The sequence below is a fragment of the Muscardinus avellanarius genome, assembly GCF_963383645.1.
Source record: "Muscardinus avellanarius genome assembly, chromosome: 17".
Lineage (NCBI taxonomy): Eukaryota > Metazoa > Chordata > Mammalia > Rodentia > Gliridae > Muscardinus > Muscardinus avellanarius.
The window spans coordinates 51313464-51338931 of NC_137803.1; the positions used below are offsets into that span (position 1 = coordinate 51313464).

Below are 25468 nucleotides of genomic sequence, written 5' to 3' on the forward strand. Positions count from 1 at the left end.
ATGTATGTATAATACTGTTTAGAATATTAAATTCAGAAATCCCCTTTGTCCACACTTGTACACTCTGTAACTGTTTGGAAACATGAGGGAAAGTATAGAAAAATAGCACCATTTTAACATGGTTAATAGGGTGATAAGTAAGATGAACAAAACAGGGGGAAACTACATTAAAAAGAAAACCAGGGGGCCAAGGATGTAGCTCAGCGGTACGGCACTTGCCTAACGTATGTGAGGGCTTGGAGTCCATCCCCAGCACTGCAAAAGGAAGAAAAATTAAAAATCCCAACATGCATAATATGCTACTTAGGAAAAGGTCTCTGCCCGAGGACATTAGGAACAAAGATGGCTACACCTGTGTCTGTCAACTTGAAGGAATATCCTTGATAATATTATTTAGCAGAGAAGCAATGTGAACCCTAGCTAATGTATATATGCAAATATGTATGCAGATATATGTATAGGCTATATATATGCATATATATATATATAGGATCTAGGGTGATATCTATATATATATAATGCACGCATATTTGCAGATGCTTGTTTATAAAGAGAGAAAAGTGTGGAAAAGAGCCCTAGGCTATTGCTATTGGTATCTTTGGATTATTTCATTTGTTATAGAATAGTGTACTATTTGTAATTTAGATAATAACTGCATATTTTTGCTCAGTAATTATGTTCATTACAACCTGGTATATCCTTGAGAAGACTATTTTGTTTGTACATGTCTTTCATTTTGAAATAGAACTTGAATTCCTCAACTTTTAAGAATGAGATTGCCAAACTTTGTGGGTTAAGATATCAAGACTTAAGAGAACGGTGAAGTGCTCTCCTCTCGTCTGCTGCGGCAACTTGGGGATCTAGCTGTGTTTCACACGTGCATGATGCTGATGCATGTCGCCTTCCCGAGTAGATGATTGAATTTGGAGAATCATTTCACATACAGAATCATAAGACCAATATTCATCTTTGGAAATGTTATCTGCGGTGTAGGCGGTGAACCCCATATTTGTAACTTGCAAATGGCTCCTAGAGATTGAAAAGGTGACTGAGCAGGTCGACGATAGAACCTGTGACAATGAAGGGTTTTATCCTAATTTGCTTGTCCTTTATAAAAATAACAAACGATTTAGAAAATCCACCACAACGAATGTGTAGATGAGAAACTGAACCTTTGTTTCCAAGAGATTGTAATTGTCCTGCACATTACTTTCTTTGTACATATCTAGCTGCCAAATCGAGGCTCTGCCTTGTGAGACAGTTAAAAAGGCAGTTGCCGGGCCTGGCCTTGACTTGGGACATAGGCCCGGGTCCTGCTCTGCCACTCTGGCTCCCACCGCACAGGCTTTCTTGTTATCTATGAAAACGAACCACCCACCCAGATGGATGGGGCTTCAGTAGTGTGTATGCCTGTCCTCAAGCCCCCCACCCCCGGCAGCTCATGTGTTCCTCTGAAAGTCAGGGGCAGATGAGCGGCGTGGCGCACCCAGAGCCCATCTCCAGCCAGCGTGTGCACCTGCTTTTGCTGTATCTTCTACTTTTCTCAAGGGTCTCAGTGAAAAAGCAGTGTGGAGCGGTCAGCCTTAGCCATCCTCGAGGCAGGCGGTGGGCCGGGAGTCAGCAGGTGCGTGAAGTGGCTCCACGTACTTTCTGGCCAGCAGAGCTATCTCATGGTCTCCACCACTCAAGTCTCACTTAAAGACTGTGGGTGAGGGCTGGTGTTGCCCTCACTTCCTAACTCCTTTTTTCTTAATAAGGAGGATTTGAGCTCAGCATTCATTAGTCAGGGTCCTAAGTTGATGTGGTTCGGTTTGGGGTCTGCCCCCAGCGGCGTGTAGCAGAGCAGGAATGGTGGGCGGCAGGCAGAGCCCTTCCCATCAGAGAGGCCACCCCAAGGAGACTCACTTAAAGACCAGTCACTGTGTTGTTGTGAGATACTCATAATGTCATCTTTATGGTCAAAAATAGAACCCGGCAGAGCACTGCCTGTCCCTGGTACCGGGTGTTTTCTCTCTGGGAAGAAAAAAGAGAAGCATAGAATGTAGGATAATAACCCTCAGATGGACTCCGAGGGGAGAGAATCGCTGAGCTCTGTTCTCCGCAGAGCGTTCTGATCGCAGTCTCACTCGCAGGCATGTCCGCCGGAGGGTCGCCGTCCACCGCCATCGCTGAGGGCCTTCACTCTTTCTTTTTTTTTTCCTGGTAGAAGGATTTTTTTTTTTTTTTTCCGGTACTGGGGATGGAACCCAGGGGCATTCTACCCCCAAGTTACACACTCGGTCCTATTTTGTAGTCTTTTTTTTTTTTTTTTAAACAGAGTCTCACTGAATTTCAAAGGGCCTCACTAAGTAGCTGAGGCTGTCTGTGAACTACGATCCTCCAGACTCCGCCTCCTGAATGCTGGGATTACAAATGTGCACCACCACGGCCCCCTAGGAATGATTATTTTTGTGTATGGTACTGGGGATTGAACCTAGGATCTTCCTACATCTGAGCTATCCCTAGCCCTATTTTTTTTTTAATCTTGAAACAGGGTCTCACTAAGTTGTGAAGGGTTTTACTACGTTGCTGAGGCTGTCCTTGAACCTGTGATCCTCCTGTCTCAGCCCCCCAATTACTGGGATTATAGGTGTGTGCCACTGCGCCTGACTGAATGAAAAACTTTAAATATAGGAACATATCCTTTACCATCCAAATTACTGTGTGTGTGTGTGTGTGTGTGTGTGTGTGTGTGTGTGTGTGTGGTGCTGGGGATGGAACCCAGGGACATTCTACCTCCGAGCTACACCCCAGCCCTGTTTTTTATTCTTTATTTTGAAACAAGGTCTCACTGAGTTGCAAAGGGCCTCACTAAGTAGCTGAGGCTAGCTATGAACCAGGATCCTCCTGTCTCAGCCTCGGGATGCTGGGATTACAAGCATGCACCATCACGCCCAACTACCATCCAAATTACTTTTAAGAAAATCTATCTATTTAAAAATTACTGTCCCCTCCCCCCTTCCTTAATACCACCACAGAAGCTGTAGCATCTGGCTGACTTTACTGTACCCTTTGTTCTTTACTCAGGCTCACGTTGGGCTCCTGAACCTCAGAAATGTTCTCCCTCTTTCTCACAGTCTTAAACAATATAATCCTTTTGTTTTCAGAAGTAATCTCAGAGAACCAGTCTGTCCAGTAGAATAACTACCTGCCACGTGTGGCTTGGAGCACTTGAAATGTGGTTGGTGTGATTGATAAACTGGATTTTTTTTTTTTTCAGTATCAGGGATGGAACCCAGGGGCATTCTAACTCCGAGCTACACCCCCAGCCCTATTTTTTATTCTTTATTTTGAAACAGGTTCTCACTGAGTTGCAAAGGGCCTCACTAAGTAGCTGAGACTGTCTGCAAACCTGGGATCCTCCTGTCTCAGCCTCCCAAATGCTGGGCTGACAAGCGTGAGCCACCATGGCCAGCTTGCTGGAGTTTTAATTTATTACATTTTAATGACTATGTTAAATTGTAAAATGAAGCAGTATAAAACAGTCCACTAGCACCACTTTGTTCAGTTAGGACTAGCACTCACTTTTTTCTTCTTTTTTATGGTACTTGGGACTGGACTCAGGGGCATTTCTACTTCTGAGCTACATTCCTGTACAATTTTATTTTTTATTAGGTCTCATTAAGTTGCTCTAATTCTTCTGCCTCAGCCTCCCAAGTGTTTGATTACAAGTACGTACCACCATGCCAGGCTAGAGTTCATTTAAAATGTTGGAATCAGAAACTAAATTGAGGTGTGCTCCACGTGTAAAATACACTGTGTTTTGAAGACAGTATGGACAATTTATAAGCTATCTCATTAATAGTTTTTAAAATTAGTTTATATTATTATTAGTATTAGTATTAGTATTAGTATTGGGAATGGAACCAGAACCTTTGAGCTACACTCCTAGCCCTACTTTTTTTTTTTATTATTTATTTTGAAACAGGTTCTCAGAGTTACAAAGGACCTAAGTAGCTGAGGCTGGCTGCAAAATGTGATCCTCCTGTCTTAGCCTCCCAAATGCTTGAGATTACAAGTATGCGCCACCACCTGGCTTTCTTTATTATTATTTTTATTTCTTCCCTCCTCCTCCTCCTCCTCCTCCTCCTCCTCCTCCTCCTCCTTCTCCTCCTCCTCTTCTTCTTCTTCTTCTTCTCCTCCCCCTCCCCCTACCCCTCCCCTCCTCCTCCTCCTCTTCCTCCTCCTCCTCCTCCTCCTCCTTCTCCTCCTCCTCCTCCTCCTTCTTCTTCTTCTGTGGTACTGGAGTTCCTAGAAACCTTTCTACCTTCAGGCTATACTCCCAGACCTATTTTTACATTTTTTTTTTTTTTGAAATGGGGTCTCTTAAGCCAGCGTGGCTGGCTTTGAACCTGTGTGATCCTCCTGTCTCCGCCTCCCAAACGTGGGGATTACAAGCGTGCAGCACCACGCCCAGCTATTTATTATTATTATTATTATTATTATTATTATTATTATTAGTGGTGGTACTAGGGTTCCTGGAAACCCTTCTACCTCCAGGCTACACTCCCAGACCTATTTTTATATTTTTTATTTGGAAAAGGGGTCTCTTAAGCCAGCGCGGCTGGCTTCAAACCTGTACGATCCTCCTGTCTCCGCCTCCCAAGCGCGGGGATTATAGGCGTGCGCCACCACGCCCGGCAGCTATTATTATTTTTAATAAAGCTACTGCAGCATTTGAAATGATATGCGATGCCCATGTTTCTCTGGTGGAGTTTCTCAGCCTGGCACTGTTGACGTTGGGGCCGGGTGACCCTTTGTGGGGGGAACACTTCACGTGGGAACTGTCTTGTTCGGGAGGATATTTATCTGAGTGGCCGCCCTGGCCAGGCTGGTCCAGACCTGCTCACCACAAGCTGCAGGACTCCCAGGCCCTCACTCGCTGCCTCCAGCTCCGCCTGAAGCCCTTCCTGAGGCCAGTCTCTGGGCTCCTGCGGTATTGGTGTTGTAAGACGGGTCCTTATCCAGCCCTCTTGACCTCCATCTCACCTGCAGGAATAGTCCTGCTGTACAGAGTAACTGGACTAAACTAGATTCTTCACAAAAGAGGTAACGTGTGCTCTGTGCTCGCTGGTCTGTAAATTCCAAAGCTTATTTCACAGATACTTACACTCGTGTGCTGTGTTCAGCACTGTCCTGGCACCTGGGCTGCAGCAGTGGATAAGACACGAGCTCTTGGGACTTGGCCTATCATTTGGTGCACGTGGTCAGCATCAGCAGGGCCGGTACCTGTGTCCTGTGTGATCCGACCCGTGTGGAGGAGGAGGACATGGCTGAGCTGCCTACAGGGCGGGGGGCGTTGGGAGTGTTGGGGGGCTTTTGCTCTGCCACCCAGGCCTCCAGATCCTTCTGCTTCTAGACTACATGTTTCTTTGGCTGTCGCCTATAAGACATGAGGCTTTGCCTCGCCTCAGCTAAGCCCGAGTGGGGGTGTTAGGGTTCCCTGTAAAGTGGTGCCCAGCTCCAGATCTCAGTTTGAATTGCCCTTGGGCACGCTCTGGCCGTTCTCCTCGAGTTGGCAGGGTGTGATTGCACCTGTCTTTCTGGCAGCCTCACCGAGGCGTTGGCTGAGCACAGCTTCTGTGTGGTGTAGGTGGCCTGCGCACTGCGGCCTCCCGCTGCTGCACACGGGGTGGGGGCTGAGGCCTTGCGCCCGGCTCTGCATGTCCAACACAAGACTTCACCAAGGCCTTTCAAAATCCCTCTCGCCTCTCCTTTCCAGTGTGCTTGGAATAGATAATGTTTCTGATAAGCTGGCCTCCTCATAAATGAATAATCAGTACATTTTCATAAAATACCACGGAAAGGTAGGTGCTTAAGAACGAGCACAGGATGTTTCCAGGCAGGGCCTTCCTATGACAAATCGCAGCGCGCGATGTATCTTCCCTCCTGCCTTCACGGAAGGCTGCCAAGGTATTTGAGCTTTCCTCACCTTTTCCTAGCTATATACTTCACGTAAACATCTGTTGGGGAAATTATATCCAGCCTTCGGTCTTCTCAACGCTTAATGGATTCACAGACCCTGCGTACGTCACATTTCTGACTAACATTTTCATAGACATGTAGCTTAGATGTTTCTCCGAAACTGCATTATCCATGCACATGGTGATCACGGCATGAGCTGTGTCCCTGGTACCCATTGTTCATGCCCCCGAGATTGATAGTCTTGGAGAATGGGGATGCGATTTAAATGCCATCTGTGGCCACTTATCCCGCAGATTGATGAGGTGGCGGATCTGCCGCGTGAGCATCGAATGCGCCTGCCAAAGGCGAAACCGGAAGAAGCTTACCATGTGGGGTTTTAAATGGTATTTGTTTCAAAACCTCAAATTTTATTAATGTCTGTAATTGAATTTTAATGTAGAGGTGCTTTAGAAGATAAATTTTTTCAGTGTTTTCTGAAACATTTTAGTTTTATGGTTATAATTTAGAAGGCCATTGGAAGATCGGCATTCCTTTCCATAACCTCACATAATTGTGAGAGGAAGGAATTGTTGTTACCACGGGGTTTTAGAGAGCTGGCCGGGTGCCTCTGGCCCTCTTCTCTGGCACCTCATTGGTGGTGCCAATGTTCTGATCTCTGGAAATGGCGCGGCCCTGCCCACCCAGGCCTGGCGTCGGGGTGCCTGGGCGCCCACCCTTTGCTGACAGCAGCCGGGTCTGGCTACCCCTGAGGCTCTCCAGAGGCTTCCGAGATGCCCTCTCGGCTTGGGTTTAATGCGTAAAGGTTTCCAGCGTGTCCAGAGCTGAGCGGTTGGTTCAGTGTCTCTGTCCCTGGGGAAGTACCAATGTGTGATCGGGGCTAAGTTTTACTTTGGCTTTTATAGTATGTTTCCATTTTGCCACTTAGGCTCTATGCTGGCATTTTGTTATTCTGTTTTGCAGCTAGGGGATGACCGTTTGTTAAAAAACATCAGAGTGTGACAGGTGTGTCTTGAGTCGGGTAACTGGGTCAGATGTGACCTCATGCGGAGACGGTGGGCCTCTCAGCGGGCTACACAGCCAGATTCCGAGGACTGGGAAAGGCTAGGATTTGGATCACAACAGGGCTGAAGACAGAGCATCTGTGATTTGCTACAGAACATCAGGGGCCAGGATAGCTGTGAACAGGCACAACCCGAGTGACCCTGTTTGGCTCTGTCTGTGACTGCACATTTTTAACGTGTCTCTACACATGCGCGCCTCCCCCTACACATTAATGACAGCAGGTTTCCCTTACCGGTGTCAATGGCATTAAAATGAACTCTTTTTCTTTCTTTCTTTGTCTTTTTTTTGTTTTGTTTTGTTTTTTCAGAACAAGCTTGCCCTCTCCGATGTTTTCCAGAAATGACTTCAGTATCTGGAGCATCCTCAGAAAATGTATTGGAATGGTAAATAAGCTCTCTTTTTGTCATATGGCATGGAACAGATATGGGTTTAATTGCATACCCCTTGGAAGGGGATCTTAACACAGCTTGTAAGATAGTGGTGCTTAGCAATGTTTATAGAAATCTAGGAGTGTCAAGCATCTTGATAAGTCTTAGATTAGATTTCCTGACAGAATTGGAACCACACTTCGTGCCAGTTAATTTGGATTGAAAACGTGACTTTTCATTGTAAGAAAATAAGAGGATCCAGACGTGGTGCTGCATGCCTGTAATCCCAGTACTTGGGAGGCTGAGGCAGGAGGATCACAGGTTCGAAGTCAGCCCCATCAATTTAGTAAGGCTCTCAGCAACTTGGCAAGACCTTGTTTCCAAATTAAAAGTAAAATGAAATAAAATAGGACCGGGGGTATATCTCAGAGGTAGGATGTCCCTGGGTTCAATTCCCAGCACCACAAAGAAGAAGAAAAAAAAATAGAAGAACAGGCTCTTTTCCTGTTGACACATCACATTTATATTTCTGCATAGACTTACTCAAATTCTTTCAGAGAACATATTCCTACAGTGTAGAATATGGTTTTGTTTACACTTCCATGTACAGAGCAAGTTTTGTGCTGTGGGATGGCTGGCGTGGCGTGTTGAATAATTGGGATATGTGTCTGCATTATTGTCCGTGAAGGTGGGTGAGATGTGGGGAGATGGGAGAAGGCAACAGCTCCCTTTACTAACTCCCCGGATTCCCTGGGAGGCAGCAGCCAGCCCCGTGTGAGCCAAGCTAGATTCCTAAGCTCCTTTAACTCTTCCTAGCGTGACCTTTGACTTCCAAGAAGAATGAAAAGTTAGACACACGCGAATCCTGAGATGCCAAGGAATCTGCCTGGATGCTGCCTTATTACATGTAGTTTCCTCCTGGAACTTTCCCTGTACTGAGTCAGCTTTTGAACACGGCCAAATGTTGAAATTCTTTCAAGTGTTGATTTTCCCGCTTCCGCAATTTTCTACCATCTTTTTTAGGAGGGTGATGTCATTGGATTCTTCCAAAGAGCCCATCCCAGAAAACACCCATGTTTTCTCAATCCAGCATGGAGATCAATGTAGCTAAGTTTTGTGGACCGGTAGTACAGGATTTAATCCCAGCCTGGCCACATGCCAGCTATGAGGCACTGGGCCCGTACTGGACCATCCTGGGTGGCATCGCTTCATATGTAAAATCAGGATAATAATTGGTACGTCACAGGCTCATTGAGAGATAATTCATGTAAAATATGTAAGATAGTCCCTAGTTTAACATAATGCACAGTAAATAGTAGTTCTATTAGCAGCAGCTAATTGTGAGAGTTGAAGATGTAGGCTTTAAATCTCCTTCAATTATTTTATTTAAAAACTGTGGGATTTTTTTTTTTTTTTTCAACACTGGGAAATGAACCCAAGGGCATTCTACCTCTAATCTATATCCCCAGCCCTATTTTTTATTCTTTATTTTGAAACAGGATCTCACAAAGTTATGGAGGACCTCACTAAGTAGCTAAGGCTGGCCGCAAACCTGCAATCCTCCTGTCTCAGCCTCCCAAGAACTGGAATTACAAGCGTGCACCACCATGCCCAGCAGCTTCAGTTATATAAGGATTCAATAGGACAAAACAAGTGTGTACTTAAATTAGATGATAATGACACATTTTAGTCACTTTGGAAATGAAGATTTCAGGACAAAAATATTTATATTCTGCAGAGTCAATATTTTTCAATTAGCTCATCATACAATTTTGTGTGTGTGTGTGTGTGTGTGTGTGTGTGTGTCTGTCTGTCTGTCTGTCTGAAGTTAAAACCAAAAGAACACTCATCATTACTTCAAGTGGGATTTTATATTAAAATAACACTGCTTCCAATCTAGGGAAATGATTTTACAATGTGCTGATGAACTAAACCTGCTTTAAAACCCACCACTCTAAACTCTTTGGCCATTGTGAAGAGGTATTTCTAGTCTTTCTCTTGTCCTAGTCTGTCCTACCATCTTTTATGTCCGTATGTCTGTGCGTGCATGCCTGCATGCAATGTTGGGGATTGGACCCAGGGAAATTCTATCTCTGAAATATACCCACAACACTTTTATTAATTTACACACACATACACACTTATTTATTTGTTTGTTTGTTTGTTTATTTATTTATTTGGAAACAAGGTCTTGCTAAATTGCTGAGGTTGGCTTCAAAACCTGTGATTCTCCAGTCTCAGCTTCCCAAGTGTTGAGATCACAGGCCTGTGCCACCACACCAGCCTTGCTTATGCCTTTAGCAAGCATTCTGTCCAGACTGCCTCAGATTGGTGTCCCAAATCAGGAAGTCTCAGATGACATCACCCGCTAAGAAAAGAGATGTCAGAGAAGTGCCGGAGTGGGCACATCGCACTTGGAAACATTTCAAGCTTCAGAGTGGGCTCTCCTTCTCGTTTCTTTTGAAAGTTATGAAATAGTTACATTGGATCAGACCTGTCAATTTGTCAAATATTTATTCCTCTAGAACATGGATTGATACTTATTTTTAGACACAGAACTACTTGTACAAATAAACACTTATGCTGACTCATAAATAAAGCAAATAAAAACAGAACCATTGGGGTTGAAAGGGCCCCACAGACTATTTAGAAACTTCTACCTATAGAATTTGCAGACGAAAAGCCTGGAGAGAGAACTGCCCAGGGCAGCAGTACCTTTGAAATGGCTCTCTGATGCAGTTTATAAGAGACTAACGTTCTAGAAGGTGTATCAACATGGGTGGAAAGGAAATTGCCCTGCGCTGGAAGTATTGCTCTTTGGGCACTGTCTATCTTAGGATCCCCTCTCTTGGGCAGCAACTCGGTCAAAAGGTCTAAGTACTGAGCAGCAATAGACTTAAAAAACAAAAGTACCTAAAGAGAAAAATGCAAATGCGATCACTAGAGTAAACTTTTTAAAGTAATTTCTGGGTATCAACCTCTTTCTCTCCTCCTCCTTTCCCTCCTCCCACCCCCTAAAGAAAATAGGTCAAAACTTAGAAAATAGCGAGGCGTGGTGGCATGCCTATAATCCTAGTACTTGGAAGGCTGAGACGGGAGTATGGCAGCTTTGAGATCAGCCTCAGCAACTTCATGAGGCTCCCAGCAACTTAGTGAGACCTTTTTCCAAATAAAAAATACAAAGGGCTGGTGATGTAGTTTGGAGGTAGAATGCCCCAGGGTTTGATCCCCAGTGCCACACGTATTAAAAAAAATACTAAGATAATAGTATTATTCATAGGTTTTAATACACTTCAAGTGAAAGAAAACATTTTTTTTAAATTCCCCATTTTATATTCATGGTTCTATTATAATAATCTAAATACTTTGCTTTAGCTCCTTTCTGTAGGTATCAGTTTCAGGTACAGAAGTTATATAGGGAGGAGAAATATCCCTTCCCTTGGCTCCATCTACCCAGTGTCTCAATTTGGTAAGAAGAAATCTTAAAAGCAGTGGTGGCGCATGCTTGAAATCCAAATACTTGGGAGGCTGAGACAAGAGGGTCACAGGATCAGAGCAAGCCTCAGCACTTTAGTGAGGCTCTTGGCAATTTAATGGGACTCTTATTTTCAAATACAAAATAAAATAGGTCTGAGGTGTAGCCCAGAGGTAGAAGGCTCCTAGGTTCCATCTCCAGTTCCATGGGAGGGAGGGATGGGGGGTGGGAGAGAAAGAAAGAGAGAGAGAGAAGTCTTCAAGCAACAGAGGAAATGCAATTTGTTTTTCCCTGTTTGTGCTGTCTGTCAACGACAGCCTGGGGCGCGCACCAGGTTAGAGTGGAGGTGTGCACATTTCCACATGGCAGCACCATATTCCGGGGCTCCGTCCCAGTTGTTTCTAAGACAACACCCCTGTTTATGGTGTGAGCAGTTCATTTCATGCTCTTGTGTCTTTCCAAGTAAATGGCTTTTTTTTTCTTTTCTTTTTATATTTTTTGGTGGTACTGGGGTTCCTAGAAACCCTTCTACCACCAGGCTACAGTCCCAGACCTATTTTATATTTTTTTAAATTTGGAAACAGGGTCTTTTAAGCCAGAGAGGCTGGCTTCGAACCTGCGCGATTCTCCTGTCTCTGCCTCCCAAGTGCGGGGATTACAAGCGTGCGCCACCACGCCCGGCGCCAAGTACATGGCTTCTAATGCTCATAGTAGACGCTTCTCTGCCAGTTACGGCTTAGGTCTTACTTTGTCTTGATCAGGAAGGGAAGCCGTGGTTTTTCTTCAGGCATCTGTCCTCTTGGACGCCAGAGCCTGTGGCCCCTGGCAACCGGTCTCTGGGTCTCCATTTCCATGTACAGGCACTTTGTGTGCTTGGCTCTGGGGACTGAACCCAGGCGCACTCTGTCCAAGGTACACCCCTAGCCCTATTTTATTTTTATTTTGAAACAGGGTCTCGCCAGGTTGAGGAGTGTCTCACTACTTGCTGAGGCCATCCTCAAACCTGCAATCCTCCTGTATTGGCCTCACAAGTCCTGGAATTACAGGCATGCCCCACCATGCCCGGCTTGCCACATTTTTCTTTGTTTCTACAAAGCACATAGAGACTTGGATTTCTTGAGCTGTTGATGTCTTCTTTTCTTCTGGCGGTCTGTTTTGGACAGGGTTATGTTACCAAAATGTTGGATTATACTCCAAAAATAAGTGCTTTACATAACTGCAATTCAATCCTAAATCTCTTTGTGATTAAAGCTTCTACTCAACAAATGCCCAGATCCCCAGAGCTATGCTGATCTCTGCCAATTGTGTGGAGCCTTTGCTCCTCATCCTCCTGCTTCCACTGCCCTTTGCGGAGAGCTGCTCGGCCCCAGTGCCCGTGCTGGTCTTCTCCCTGTTTTCTCTCTTCTTGTGCTTTGCTCTAAGACTTTCTCAGCACTTCTCATCAGAGGTGGGTGTCCATGATAACTGAAGGGAAACCAACTCCAGGACCTGGATGCAAAACTTTGTTGTTTTATTTTTCAGTTCTCGGGAATGAACCCAGGGGCATTCTGCCTCTGAGTTACACCCCCAGCACAATTTTTTATCCTTTATTTTGAAACAGGGTCTCACTAAGTTGTAGAGGGCCTCACTAAGTAGCTGAGGCTGGCCATGAATCTATGATCCTCTTGTCTCAGCCTCCCAAGTACTGGGATTACAGGTGTGCGCCACCACACCTGGCCAGATGCAAAACTTGAACAGGTGGTCATGCCCAGGGACATGCCAGCACCAACCCTGTATTTGTTCAGTATCTTGGAGTAAGAGAAGCTTGGCACTGGATGATTATAAGAGATTGCAAAGGTCTGCTGTACAATGAATACTGACTTTTTAAATTTTTTTTATTTTTTTGGTACTGGGGATGGAACCCAGAGGCATTCAACCTCCAAGCTATATGCCCAACCCTATTTTTTATTCTTTATTTTGAAACAAGGTCTAAGTTGCGGATGGCCTCACTGAGTAGCTGAGTTTGTCCTCAAACTGAGGATCCTCCTGTCTCCACCTCCCAGGTAGTGGGATTAGAAGAGGGCACCACCGTGGCTTGAATGCTGACTTTTTAAACTGAAAGCGTTGTAACACCCTTTTGAAGGATCCAGTGGAAATTAGACACCATAGGGGTTTGATGGCCACCGTCACTCTGTGCAGGGAGTACTGAGCAAGCTGCGTTTAATCACCTAGAGCTTATTGTTTCAGTCCCCAGAACTCATAATGCCATTCCTGTTTCCCACAGAACATATCCTTATTTAATGTTTTTGTCTCTAAAGGTATTTTATTGATTATCTTATATTTCCATTATCACCAAAATATGTATAAAATTGAGATTCATAAATATGTTATTTTGAAAAGTTTCATCACTTTATTCTTATAAATATTAATATATGAGTCATCAAAATTACAAACACAAATTCATGAAAATATTAACCTAAAGGTATTTTATTGATTATATTTCCATTATCATCAAAGTATGTATAAAATTGAGATTCATAAATATTTTATTTTGAAAAGTTTCATCACTTTATTCTTATAAATATTAATATATGAGTCATCAAAATTGCAAACACGAATTCATGAAAATATTAACCTAAAAGGTAAAAATGTTATTTGTGTAGAAATAATTTTGGTCAGTTAGGTTTAAATATCTGAGATGTCTATCATTTGCTGCTAGAATAAGGATTTTCAGCGAAGATTATATTTTTAATTTTTTAATAGATGCAAGGATTGAGAAACATTTCTCACATTAATAGACAGATGGGAGTAGGAGTTTGTGGGCTTTTTTTTTTTAATATTTAGCAATGTCATTCAGTTCTCTGACCACTTCCCAACTTCATACCCCAATCAGATTGTGTTATCAAAAATAATTTTTATGAGCTGTAAGCTGACAACTCAATTAAGACTTTCTCCATTGCTGTTAAAAACAAAAATTTTGAAGACCCTCCCTTGCAGAAGATCGTGTTCCTTTTCATTACAGTTTTGAGCTTTGTGGTCTTGGATACATGTAGTGGTCTGAAATTAGAATATCCCAACACAGGGAAAACTGGCCAGAAGATCCTGTTTCTAATGCTGTCTTTCCCTTAGCTGAAATGGGAGAGTCCTAGAGCCTTGGCATAGCTCAAGGAGGCCTTGAGCAAAAATGCTTCACAGTATTTCTACACTTCCTTTCCTTTAGTGCTCTGGAGGATTTTGCAGTTCCAGGCAAGAATACTTTGGTGCAATTCAGTGTTATGGTTTGGATATGGAACGTTCCCCCAAATCTCATGTGTTGAAAGCCTGGTCCCCTGTGCAGCAGTGCTCAGAGCTGGGCATGGGCAGAAGAAACGTCACTCACTGGGGGCAGGACCTTGAGGACTGTGTCTTCTCCCTGGTGTCCGTCTGTTTCTCTTCCCCGCCTCTTTCTTTCTGCTTTCTGGTGCCATGAGCTGAACAGCTCCCCCCTGCCGTACCCTGCCGCCATGATATTTTTTGCCAACCATGGGCCATTTTTTTTGCCAACCATTTCATGAAACCATGAAATAACCCTTCTTCCTTTAAGTTAATCTTAGCCACAGTGTTAGAAAGGTGACTGACACATTTAGGATGATGGAAGATGGATCTTTTTTTACAGTAGAAGTAGGCAAAGAGGCCCACCAGGAGACCTCAGTGCAGGGCACAGTTCCAGGCCTGCCCGCAGTAGGGAAGAGCGCTCGTGAGCGTTGGGTATCTGAGGTAGGCCCTTAAGACCACAGATGTCCCGTGAAGACTGGTGCAGCAAGAGCTGCTGTCCAGGGATTCCCTGTCCTTGCGCATTCCCAGCTAGCTGACGTCTAGCTAGAGGGTTTGCACCATGTCCTCCCTCTGAAACCAGCAGCTGCTGACAAGGATAGCGGTCATCCTTTAGGTTCCTTCTTCTTTTCCTCATGGTTCTGTTTTCCCTGGTCGCACTGACGTGCCCTTGGCATGGCTTACTGAACACACAAACAAGCGCCCCTTTTCTGCTCCTTGGTGTCTTTGTTTCTGGGCTCATGTCTTCCACTCGCCATGTTGTGTCTCCTCGGACTGACCTGGGGAACGGAGGAACACAGGTGTAACCAGCTGCAGAAGGCATTACGCAGCAGGCTTCTTTTTCCCCTTAAATTGCTTATCTTGAGTTGTCCCAGGGGCAAGAACCTCTCACTCTGTGATAAACTACTAGATAGATGCTAACAATCCTGTGCCTCTCAATCCCTGCCCCAGGATGGGAAAAAGAGTCGATTCCCCGAGTCCCTTAAATGTAAGGACAGTAGCCGGGGCGTGGTGGCGCACGCTTGTAATTCCAGCATTTGGGAGGCTGAGAACGGAGGATCGCGGTTCGCGGACAGCCTCAGCTACTTAGTGAGGCCCTCTGCAACTCAGTGAGACCTGGCTTCAAAATAAAGAATAAAAAAAAAAAAAAACAGGGCAGGGGGTGTAGCTCGGAGGTCAAATGCCCCTGGATTCCATCCACTGACCCACCAAAAAAAAAAAAAAAAAAAGGACAGTGAATTCTTACAGGCTCCGTAGCTATGGGAGGTAAGGACATCCTGCAGATGGCTGAGACTCTTCAAGCGCTTGAGCCGGAGGGAAGAGCCCCGAAGCCCGTGAGTGTTTGGGTCACAGGCCAGCTGAGCGCCCTGCCCAGAGGTTGTCACCTGGACAAGCAGAGGAGGCCGACTCAGCCCGACACCTGGACCGGCATTCTCTGGATCACCCAAGTGTAAAGTGTTTGCACATTTGCTTGTTAAACTGATAGACTTTACATTTAGATAATATTTTCCATTTCAGTTGCGCTCAAACTTCCCCTTGCTCTCAGGTTGTGGATATGAAGAAGTAGCGTCCCCCAGCCCTTGCGCTTTTCTCTTGGCTTGTCAGCTGATGAGCATTTGCAATTAGGAGTTTCTTCAGTTTCATCCATTGGTCGCTATTAATTTGCATGGTTAAATTTAAACTTGGCTTTTAGCTGGGTCACAAGGTAGAATTGCCAGGCATAAATATTTAATTTTTCCAGCTGACTGAGGCTCTCAGTGATAAAAGCATTCTAGCTAATGTTTTTCCTGAAGCTTGACCTTCATAATGTGCGTTGTTTCTTTTCCTGTTACTGGAATATACACGCGCGCTGATTCGTTGTACGCGGCGTCCAGGGAACGCAACAGTAAGCCTCAGTGGTTTAGGCGTAGCAGTGGGGTTTCTGTGAATTTCTAAGAGGTCTAAGAGGGAGAGAAATAAAATGTGCTTTGTGTCGCTGAGTTTCTCATGAACTATTCAGGGATCTGTAAATGCTAACAATAATTGTTAGATTATTTTAAAATACCTACAGTTCACAGAGACTATAACCTTGCTAATCAGTAGCTGTGCTTTAAAATAGCATGTGCCGTACACTCTTTCTGAGCCCGGGATGCTTCTTTGGCCAGCTGGATTCATGGGGACACGTTCCCTCAGTCCTCTTCTTCTCTCATTCCTCTGTTATTTGGCCCACGTGTACTTTTCTCTTTCCTTGAATAACTGTATTTTAGTTACTGTAATAAAGTTTATCATTATTCTGAATTACAAAATTTTGCTCAAAGAACCTTTTGCCATTTTGGAAGCTTTTAAGTGATTAAAAAGTAAGTCTAGCCGGGTGTGGTGGCGCACGCTTATAATCCCAGCATTAGGGAGGCTGAGACCGGAGGATTGCAATTCGTGGACAGCCTCAGCTACTTAGTGAGGCCCTCTGCAACTCAGTGAGACCCTATTTCAAAATAAATAATAAAAAATAGGGCAGGGGGTGTAACTTCGAGGTAGAATGTTCCTGGGTTCCATTCCCAGACCCACAAAAAATAAAAAATAAAAAAGTCTAGCCTGGCATGGTGGCACATGCTTATAATCCCTGTGCTTGAGAGGCTGAGACAGGAGAATGGCACAGGTTTGAAGCCAGCCTCAGCTACTTAGTGAGGCGCTCAGCAACTTAGTGAGACCCTGTTTCCAAATAAAGTATAACATATGTCTAGGAGTGTAACCTGGAGGTAAAAACAGCCCCTGGTTTCTACCTTCCAGTACCACAAAAAAAAAAAAAAAGTAAGTCTAGCCAGTTGTGGTGATGCCTGCCAGTAACCCCAGTATTTAGGAAGCTGAGACAAGAGGATCATGGTTTCTCAGCAACCTAGTGATACCCCATTTTAAAACTATATTCTTTGTTTTGTTTTGTTTTGTTTTCCCATAGAGATTCATATAAAGAAGGGCACATCATTATCTTTTTTTTTTTTTTGCATTACTAGGGTTGAATCCAGGGGCATTTTTACTTCAGAACTACACCCCCAGCCCTGTTTTTTATTCTTTGTTTTGAAACAGGGTCTCACTAAGTTGCAAAGGGCCTCACTAAGTAGCTGAGGCTGGCCTCAAACAGCAGTCCTCCTGTCTCAGCCTCCTGTGGTTACAGGCATGCACCCACATGCCTGGCTAACAGCATTGCTTTTGAATCAAAAGCACATAGCCCAGGATGCTGGAGAACATGGAGCAGAGCCCTCAGCGGGAAGCACTCCATCCCATGAGATCCTCCATAACCAGGAAAAAGAGTGAATACCAACATTACCCCAGGGTTTTGAATTTCCTTGGTCAGTGCTTTCTAGTTCTTAGTGTTTCTCAGAAAAAAATTTTAAAAATCTAGACTAAACTTACAGGTAAAGTTATTCTTTATTCCTTTAATAAATCTTTTACATTTCTTTGAGCCGGGCGTGGTGGCGCACGCTTGTAATCCCAGCATCTGGGAGGCTGAGACAGGAGGATCGCGGTTCGTGACCAACCTCAGCTACTTAAAATGAGGAACTCTGCAAGTTAGTGAGACCCTGTTTCAAAATGAAGAATAAAAAAATAGGGCTGAGGGTGTAGCTTGGAGGTAGAATGTCCCTGGGTTCCATCCCCAGTACCGCAGATAAATAAATAAATAAATAAATAATCTGTTGTTAACAACAGAGTGAAATGGAGAGCAGGTGGAGAGCTGAGTTGCAGACGTCACGGTCGGTGTCACCAGGGCCCTGTCAGTCATCCTCCTGTTTTGGGGTATGGATTCCTCCTGGCTGACCCTCCCTTTCCCTCACTCTTCCCACGGGTGTGTGTGTGTGTGTGTGTGTGTGTGTGTGTGTGTGTGTGTTGGGGGGGGTGCTGGAGATGGAACCCGGGGCATTCTATTTCCGAGCTACACCTTCAGCCCTATTTTTTATTCGGAGTTGCAAAGGGCCTAAGTAGCCGAGGCTGGCCGCGAACCTGGATCCTCCTGTCTCAGCCTCCCCAGTGCTGGGATTATTAGTGTGCGCCGCCACGTCCACCTCTTGAACTTCATCTTTTAATCGACTTAATTTTTTTTTATTTTTGGTGGTACTGGGGTTCCTGGAAGCCCTTCTACCTCCGGGCTACACTCCCAGACCTATTTTTACATTTTTATTTGGAAACAGGGTCTCCTAAGCCAGCACGTGCTGCTGGCTTCGAACCTGCGCGATTCTCCTGTCTCTGCCTCCCAAGTGCGGGGATTACAAGCGTGTGCCACCATGCCTGGCAATCGACTTAATTTTTTAGAGCGGTTTTAGGTTCATAACAAAATGGAAAGTGCCAAGTTCCCGTGTCCACCCTGTCCCCATGCACACAGCCTCCCCCTTTGTGAGTATCCTCACCAGCGTGGCACCTTGGTTGCAACTGACCAACCTGCACTGGCACGTGATGGTCACCTAAAGCCCACAGTCTACGCTGTGGGTGGTGTATGGTTGAGTACTGCCATGGCCATCCATTACATCAATAAAATATATCAGGATGCTCTGCGCGCCACCTGTTCATCCCCCTCCCTCTGCTAGCTGTAACCACTGGTCTTTCCCTGGCCTCACAGTTTTGCCTTTTCCAGAAGGTCAGATAGCTGGAGTCAGAGAGTGTGTAGCCTGTACAGACTGGCTTCTTTATAACACACATTTCACTTTCCCCCATGGCTTTTCTTGGCAGGAAAAGTCGGTTTTATCCAAAGCCAGCTTTGAAGAGCCGCGCGTGGTGGCACACGCTTGTAATCCCTGCGCTTGGGAGGCTGAGACAGGAGGATGGCACAGGTTCAAAGCCAGCCTCAGCTACTTAGTGAGGCTCTCAGCAACTTAGTGAGACCCTGTTTCCAAATAAAATATATAAAATTTAAAAAAAGGTCTGGGAGTATAGCCCAGAGGTAGAAAGCCTCTGGGTTCCACTCCTAGTACCACCAAAACCAGCTTTGAAGGCAGATAGAGGGAGCTTTCTCATTTCAAATCTCCATCTTCCTTCCATGTTTTTTCATGGCCTGATGGCTCATTTCTTTATAGTGCCTAATAAAATTCCAGAATTAACCTCCTTATTTATTTAGCATCTTACCATGTTAACCTAGAGTATGCAATAAAGTGACTGCCTTGTCGTCGGGACTTTATAATTCCCAGTGAAGGCACAGGGTCCCGTAGGGCCCTATGAGGACTGCTTGAAAAGGACCAAACTTTGGGGGTAGCAGGAATACACAAACACCGCTGAGAAGGGGCTTCCGCGTATACCCTTTCCCCTTAAGGTGAGGGAGATGTGGGCAACGTTTAAGAGATCATCCCTTTTCTGAGAAAGGTGGGGTACACCTGTTCTTAGTACTTGGGAGGCTGAGACCAGAGGATTGCATATTCAAGGCCAGCCTCAGCAACACACACACACACACACACACACACACACACACACACACACGATATTGTTACTTTCTTCAGGGATTATTTACTCTACAATTACCAAGATAAAATGGTTAGTACCCACAATATAACACTAGGTATTATAATCTAATATATGATTAAATTGCTGAATTGTGAATAATAGGTCCTGCTGCTTTGGGCCTGGAAACCGGGATGTGCTATATTAAGGGAGGAGAGTGGGCATTCTGGGCAGGAGTGGCTGTAAACGGCTTTTTTGGGGGGGTCGGGGTTGAACTAAGGGACATTTTTATCTCTGAGCTACACGCCCAGCCAGCCTTTTATAAAACTATTTTTATTTATTTTTTATATTATTTTTAAATTTATTTTTTGCAGTATTGGGGATGGGACCCAGGGGCATTCTACCTCTGACTAACATCCCAGCCCTATTTTTTATTCTAAATTTTAAATAGGGTCTCACTGAGTTGCAAAGGGCCTCACTAAGTAGCTGAGGCTGTCTGTGAACCGCGATCTTCCGATCTCAGCCTCCCAAATACTGGGATTACAAATGTGTGCCACCACAAGAGCTTGATAGACTCATTGCTCAGGCTGTATATACATAAGACACCCCTCAAATACACTGAAGTGTAATGGGTCACCGTGTAGCGCTGAGGCCATGCCATAGTATAAAACAGAACAACACCCCCCCCCCCATGGATACAGATGTGTACATTTTTAGGCATATATCCTCAACTGCTGCTGGTACTGTTGCCTCAGAGAGGACTGGGAAAGGAAAATGAAGGGGCATTTCTCATGTTCTTACTTTAATATTAAATTGTATATTAAAGGAATATGTATTTCTAATTTTTGTTTTGTGTTTTAGTACTGGGTATTGAATCCAGGAGCATTCTACCTCTGCTCCACCTGTAGCCCAATTTTATTTTATTTTATTTTATTTTTATTTATTTATTTATTTATTTATTTATTTATTTATTTTTGGTGGTACTGGGGTTCCTGGAAGCCCTTCTACCTCCAGGCTACACTCCCAGACTTATTTTTACATTTTTATTTGGAAACAGGGTCTCCTAAGCCAGTGCTCGCGGCTGGCTTCGAACCTACGTGATCCTCCTATCTCTGCCTCCCAAGCGCGGGGATTACAAGCATGCGCCACCATGCCTGGCACCCAATTTTATTTTTAAATTTTGAAATAAAGCCTTGCTAAGTTGCTAAGGCTGGTTTCGAACCTGCGATCCTCTTGTCTCAGTGCCCAAAGTACTGGGATTACAGGTAAGCACAACCACACCCAGCTTTATTTTTTAAAAGAAAAAATACACATATGTATGTGTTTTTTAAGTAGAAGAGAAAGAGCTTGGAGCATCTCAGTTAAGGTAAGCCTTGGTGGTCCCAACTTTTCTGACTTATCCCCAACAGAGAGTCTGGGCCTAATGAGAACTAGGGTATACAGCGTGTACCTCCCTCTCTTTCTCTTTAAAGATTCCTGTCCTTCCTCGTCTCCCTAGTGACTCAGCATTCAGTCCGCCATTTTTAAAAATTAAACTGAGCTGCTACCAGGCTGCCCAGATTCTGCAATGTTTTATGATCATGGATGGGCTTATTTTCTTTGAATGAACTCCATTGCGGTTTTGTGAAGGTCACATTATTTTTAAATGTACAGATCATTAACAATGTGGATATTTAGGGAAAGTCAAAGCTGAGTCAGTAGCATTCAGCCTTGACTGCACCTTGGGCCTGTTCACTTGACCAAGTAGTTTTAGCCAGTAGAAATCCTGAGAGACCTAAAATCTAAAGGAAGGGTAAATAGTGGTACATGGAAGTTTGGAAAGATCATCAGAATATTGGGAAAATCCCAATAAGTTTGTTACTTACTGAAAGTTTTCAAAGACCTCATGATAATACTGCTTGCTGATGGCATATATGTGGTGGATAGACTTGAAAGGTTGCAATTCAGACCAAAGATCTCTGCACAATCATTCATCTGGCAGACATTTAAAGCTATCCTTCTTGTACCCTACTCTACAATTTATAGTAGATTGATGTGCTCAGAAAAGCTCAGTGTTTTCAGGCAAAGCAGTCTCAAATTCGTTCGGAAAATAACTCACCAAAATGGCATATGTGGTTGATCCACAGCCCACTGTTAAAAGATGAACACGTTGAAATTTTAATGAGTTTATTTGAGCAGACAGTGATTTTATGACTTGGGCAGCCTTCGACCTCAAGCATTTCTGCACTGGGGAAGAGGGAGGGAGAAATTGTGTAAGGTGTTCTTTGAGGCCACAAGACAAAGAAAATAGATGTGATCGGCTGAAGTGCAAAGTTGCTAACTAGAAGTAGTTTGGCAATTTCTGTGTGTGTGTGTGTGTGTGTGTGTGTGTGTGTGTGTGTGTGTGTTACTGTTACAGGAAATTGAACCCAGGGGAGCTCTAACTCTGAACTACACCCCCAGCCCTATTTCTTTTTTCTTTTTTTTTTTTTTTTTTTTTGAAACAGGGTCTTGCCAAGCTGCCGAGGCTGGTCTTGAACTTGTGATCCTTCTGTTTCAGCCTCCCAAGTACCTGGGATCCCAGGCATGTATCACTGCACCCGGCCTACTTTGGCAGTTTCTTATTGGTAAAACCCATGTTTACAATGAGTTGGGTTTCAGTTTGCTTATGTGAAACCCAAAGCATCTCAGCCTCAGGATCTTCAAATTAATTTTTTAACACAGATATGAAGATTTTGTTATTTTTATTTGTGTTCCCATCACCTTTATATGCCATTTCCCAGTTGGATCTGGGCCGGCTTCTCACTCGTCAGCAGCCTGTGCTGAGCGCTCTGGCCCCAGCGACCCTGGGGCCAAGGAGAACGCTGGCCAGGTGGCCTTGTGTCTCCTCGGTTGCTCGGCTGTGGGGAGATCTGTGCAACTGAGCTGATCGTAACTTCCATGGGCTGCACTTTCCTGTTCCTTTCTAGAAACATGCTATGTCTGGTTAGCAGCAGATAAATTCTCTGTGTGTATTGGACGTAACAGCTCCACTTTTCTCATTATACAGGAACTATCCAAGATCACCATGCCAGTTATATTTAATGAGCCCTTGAGCTTCCTGCAGCGGCTAACGGAATATATGGAGCATACGTACCTCATCCACAAGGCCAGCTCGTTTTCAGATCCTGTGGAAAGGATGCAGGTGTGTAAAAAGCTTAAATATTAGGGGTTTCTCTCCTACCCCTTCTCCTCAAGCACCCAACACACACACACACACACACACACACACACACACACACACACACACACAGAAGTGCTGCAGGAAGATTCTCAAAGCTTCCTCCATGGGGAAGGAAATACACACACAAAAATGGGTATTGTTTATGCATATGTGTGTATATACAAAGTAGTATAAGGAAGAGAACCTTTTAATTTTCATTTTATTTTTTGTATTGGAGGCCGGACCTAGAGGCATTTTATCACCAAGCTCCATTTTATTATTTTATTTTATTTTATTTTTGTACTGGAGGTTAAACCCAGCAGCAATCTATCTCCGAACTACAACCCATACCTATTTTATTTTTTATTTGGAAACAGGGTCTCACTAAGTTGATGAGAACCTCGATAAATTGCTGAGGCTGGCTTAGAACCCGGCGATCCTACTGACTCAGCCTTTCAAGTATTGGGATTACAGGCATGTGCCACCATACCTGGATAACTTTCTTTTAAATAAAGGATTTTTACATGTTGCATGTAGATGGACAATAGATAATAGAAGATGCATTGCTCTCCTTCAAACAGACAAAGCAATAACATTTTAACCTGAATTTGTTTGTTTGTTTGTTTGTTTGTTTGTTTGTTTGCATTACTGGGGATGGAACCCAGGGGCATTCTAATTCTGAGCTAGAACTCACTCCCAGCCCTATTTTTTTTATTCTTTATTTTGAAACAAAATCTCATTGAATTGCAAAAGGCCTCACTAAGTAGCTGGCCGTCCTCAAAATGCAATCCTCTTGTCTCAGCCTCCCAAATGATTACAAGAGTGCGTCACCACACCCAATGAATCTTTCTGTTCTTTTATTTATATATATCAGCTCTTTCCCAACCTCACTGGCATGGACACCAATTAAGTTGTTTAGTTTTACCTCTTTTTTTCCCCAATTCTAAAAGCATCATTCAGTTGGCCCTTTTTACCCATGGGTTCTACATCCACAGATTCAACTAACCTCAGATCCAAAGTATTTGAAGAGAAAAACTGAACACGTACAGGCTTTTTCTTTGTCATTATTCCACAAACAATACAGCTTTTTACATTGTGCCAGGCACTGTAAGTAACCTAGAGATGACAGGCACCTGGGAGGATGTGCGCAGGATGTACGTAGATGCTCTGCAATTGCGAGGAGAGGCTGGAGCATCCATTGATTGTGGCATCCAGGGGTTGTCCCGGGAGCATCCCCTCAGGTACTGGGGACAAATGTCCTTGAGGGAATGTATAATGCTCTCAAATGTTATAAAAACCACATTTGAGAATAAGACTCCAGGATGAGACGTGGTAATTTTCATTCTGAATATCCAAGTTTCCATATTAAGTTTCTGGAGCAATATTAAAATCCAATGGAATAAACTCGCAGGATAATTTTGCAGTTGCGTCTTCAGCACAGCTTCGATGGCGGCGAGGATGAGCGAGCCGGGCCACGTTTAACTCGTGTGGTGCTCTGTCCACAGTGCGTGGCCGCCTTTGCTGTGTCTGCCGTCGCTTCTCAGTGGGAACGGACTGGAAAGCCTTTCAACCCGCTGCTGGGAGAGACCTACGAATTAGTGCGGTGAGGGTCTTCGCTCCGTCCAGGCGGGTTTGCGTGACTGACAGGGCTTTTCATCGAGGACGAAAGATGCCTTTTAAGCATCACTGGCCAATTCTATGACTGGAGCGAGTTAACAATTTCGATGTTTGTTTCTATGAAATTTATTTTAGACAAGGTCTCAAAAAAACGGAAACAGACCTAAAATACACTATTATGAGAAGTAATTCTGAGGATTTTCATGTTTTTCATTATGTGGAGTTTATAATCCTCTTTTTCTTTTTATATAGGTTATAAAACATGATCAGAATTTTCGGTTGTTTTTATGTTGTTTTGTGGTGCTGGGGATTAAACCCCAGGGACATTCCACCTCTGAGCTACAGCCCCGATGCCGTTTTATTTTTTAATTATGAAACAGAGACTCTCTGCATGGCTAAGGCCCTCACTAAGTAGCTGAGGCTGGCCTCAAACCTGCAATCTTCCGTCTTGGCCTCCCAAGTACTGAGATTACAGGCATGCATGTGTCACCATGCCTGGCAGGTTTATAAATATATATTTATATATGTTTATATATTTATGCTAATATATATGTGATAAACATATATATTAGCATAACCATATACAGATCTATTGCCTTAATGGCAGTTAACGTATCTTCAAGTGCAGTTCTCTTTGCCTGTACTAGCTTTTTTTATTTATACACCATTAAAATTTATTGCCTTCTTTGCACAATTTTTTTTTGTATTGGGAATTGAAGCCAGGGGCATTCTATCATTGAGCTAAACCTCAGTCCTCCTCCCCCCCCTTTTTTTCCAACGGGCGCGTGCTAAGTTGCTGACACCAGCCACTAAACTGTAATCCTCCTATCTTAGCCTCCCAAGTAGTGGGATTAAGGCATGTGCCACTGTGCCCAGTATCAAAGGAGTGATAAAATTTAGGTTTACACGGTTGCTATTACCATTTCATGTAAATCACTCAAATTTATGTGAGTGTGCTTTTAATATGTTTAAGAAGTTACCAATACAATAACACAGAACTTACTAGTTTGGTTATATTTAAACAGTTTTTTATTTTTGCGGTATTGGGGGTGGAACCCAGGGGCTTTCTACCTCCCAGTGACACCTCGAACCCTATTATTTATTCTTTATTTT

The 25468-nt window shown here is 44.0% G+C and overlaps 1 protein-coding gene across 1 annotated transcript in view; it reads left to right on the forward strand.

Annotated features, from left to right (window-relative positions):
• Nucleotides 1–25468, forward strand: part of OSBPL1A (oxysterol binding protein like 1A) — a gene marked incomplete at both ends in the record, with an annotated part of 217349 nt that overhangs the window by 171674 nt on the left and 20207 nt on the right. Inside the window, 3 exons of the mRNA XM_080714416.1 lie at nucleotides 7334–7409; nucleotides 22586–22720; nucleotides 24244–24341. Coding sequence (XP_080570542.1) covers nucleotides 7334–7409; nucleotides 22586–22720; nucleotides 24244–24341 — 309 coding nt within the window. The remainder of the gene's footprint in view (nucleotides 1–7333; nucleotides 7410–22585; nucleotides 22721–24243; nucleotides 24342–25468) is intronic.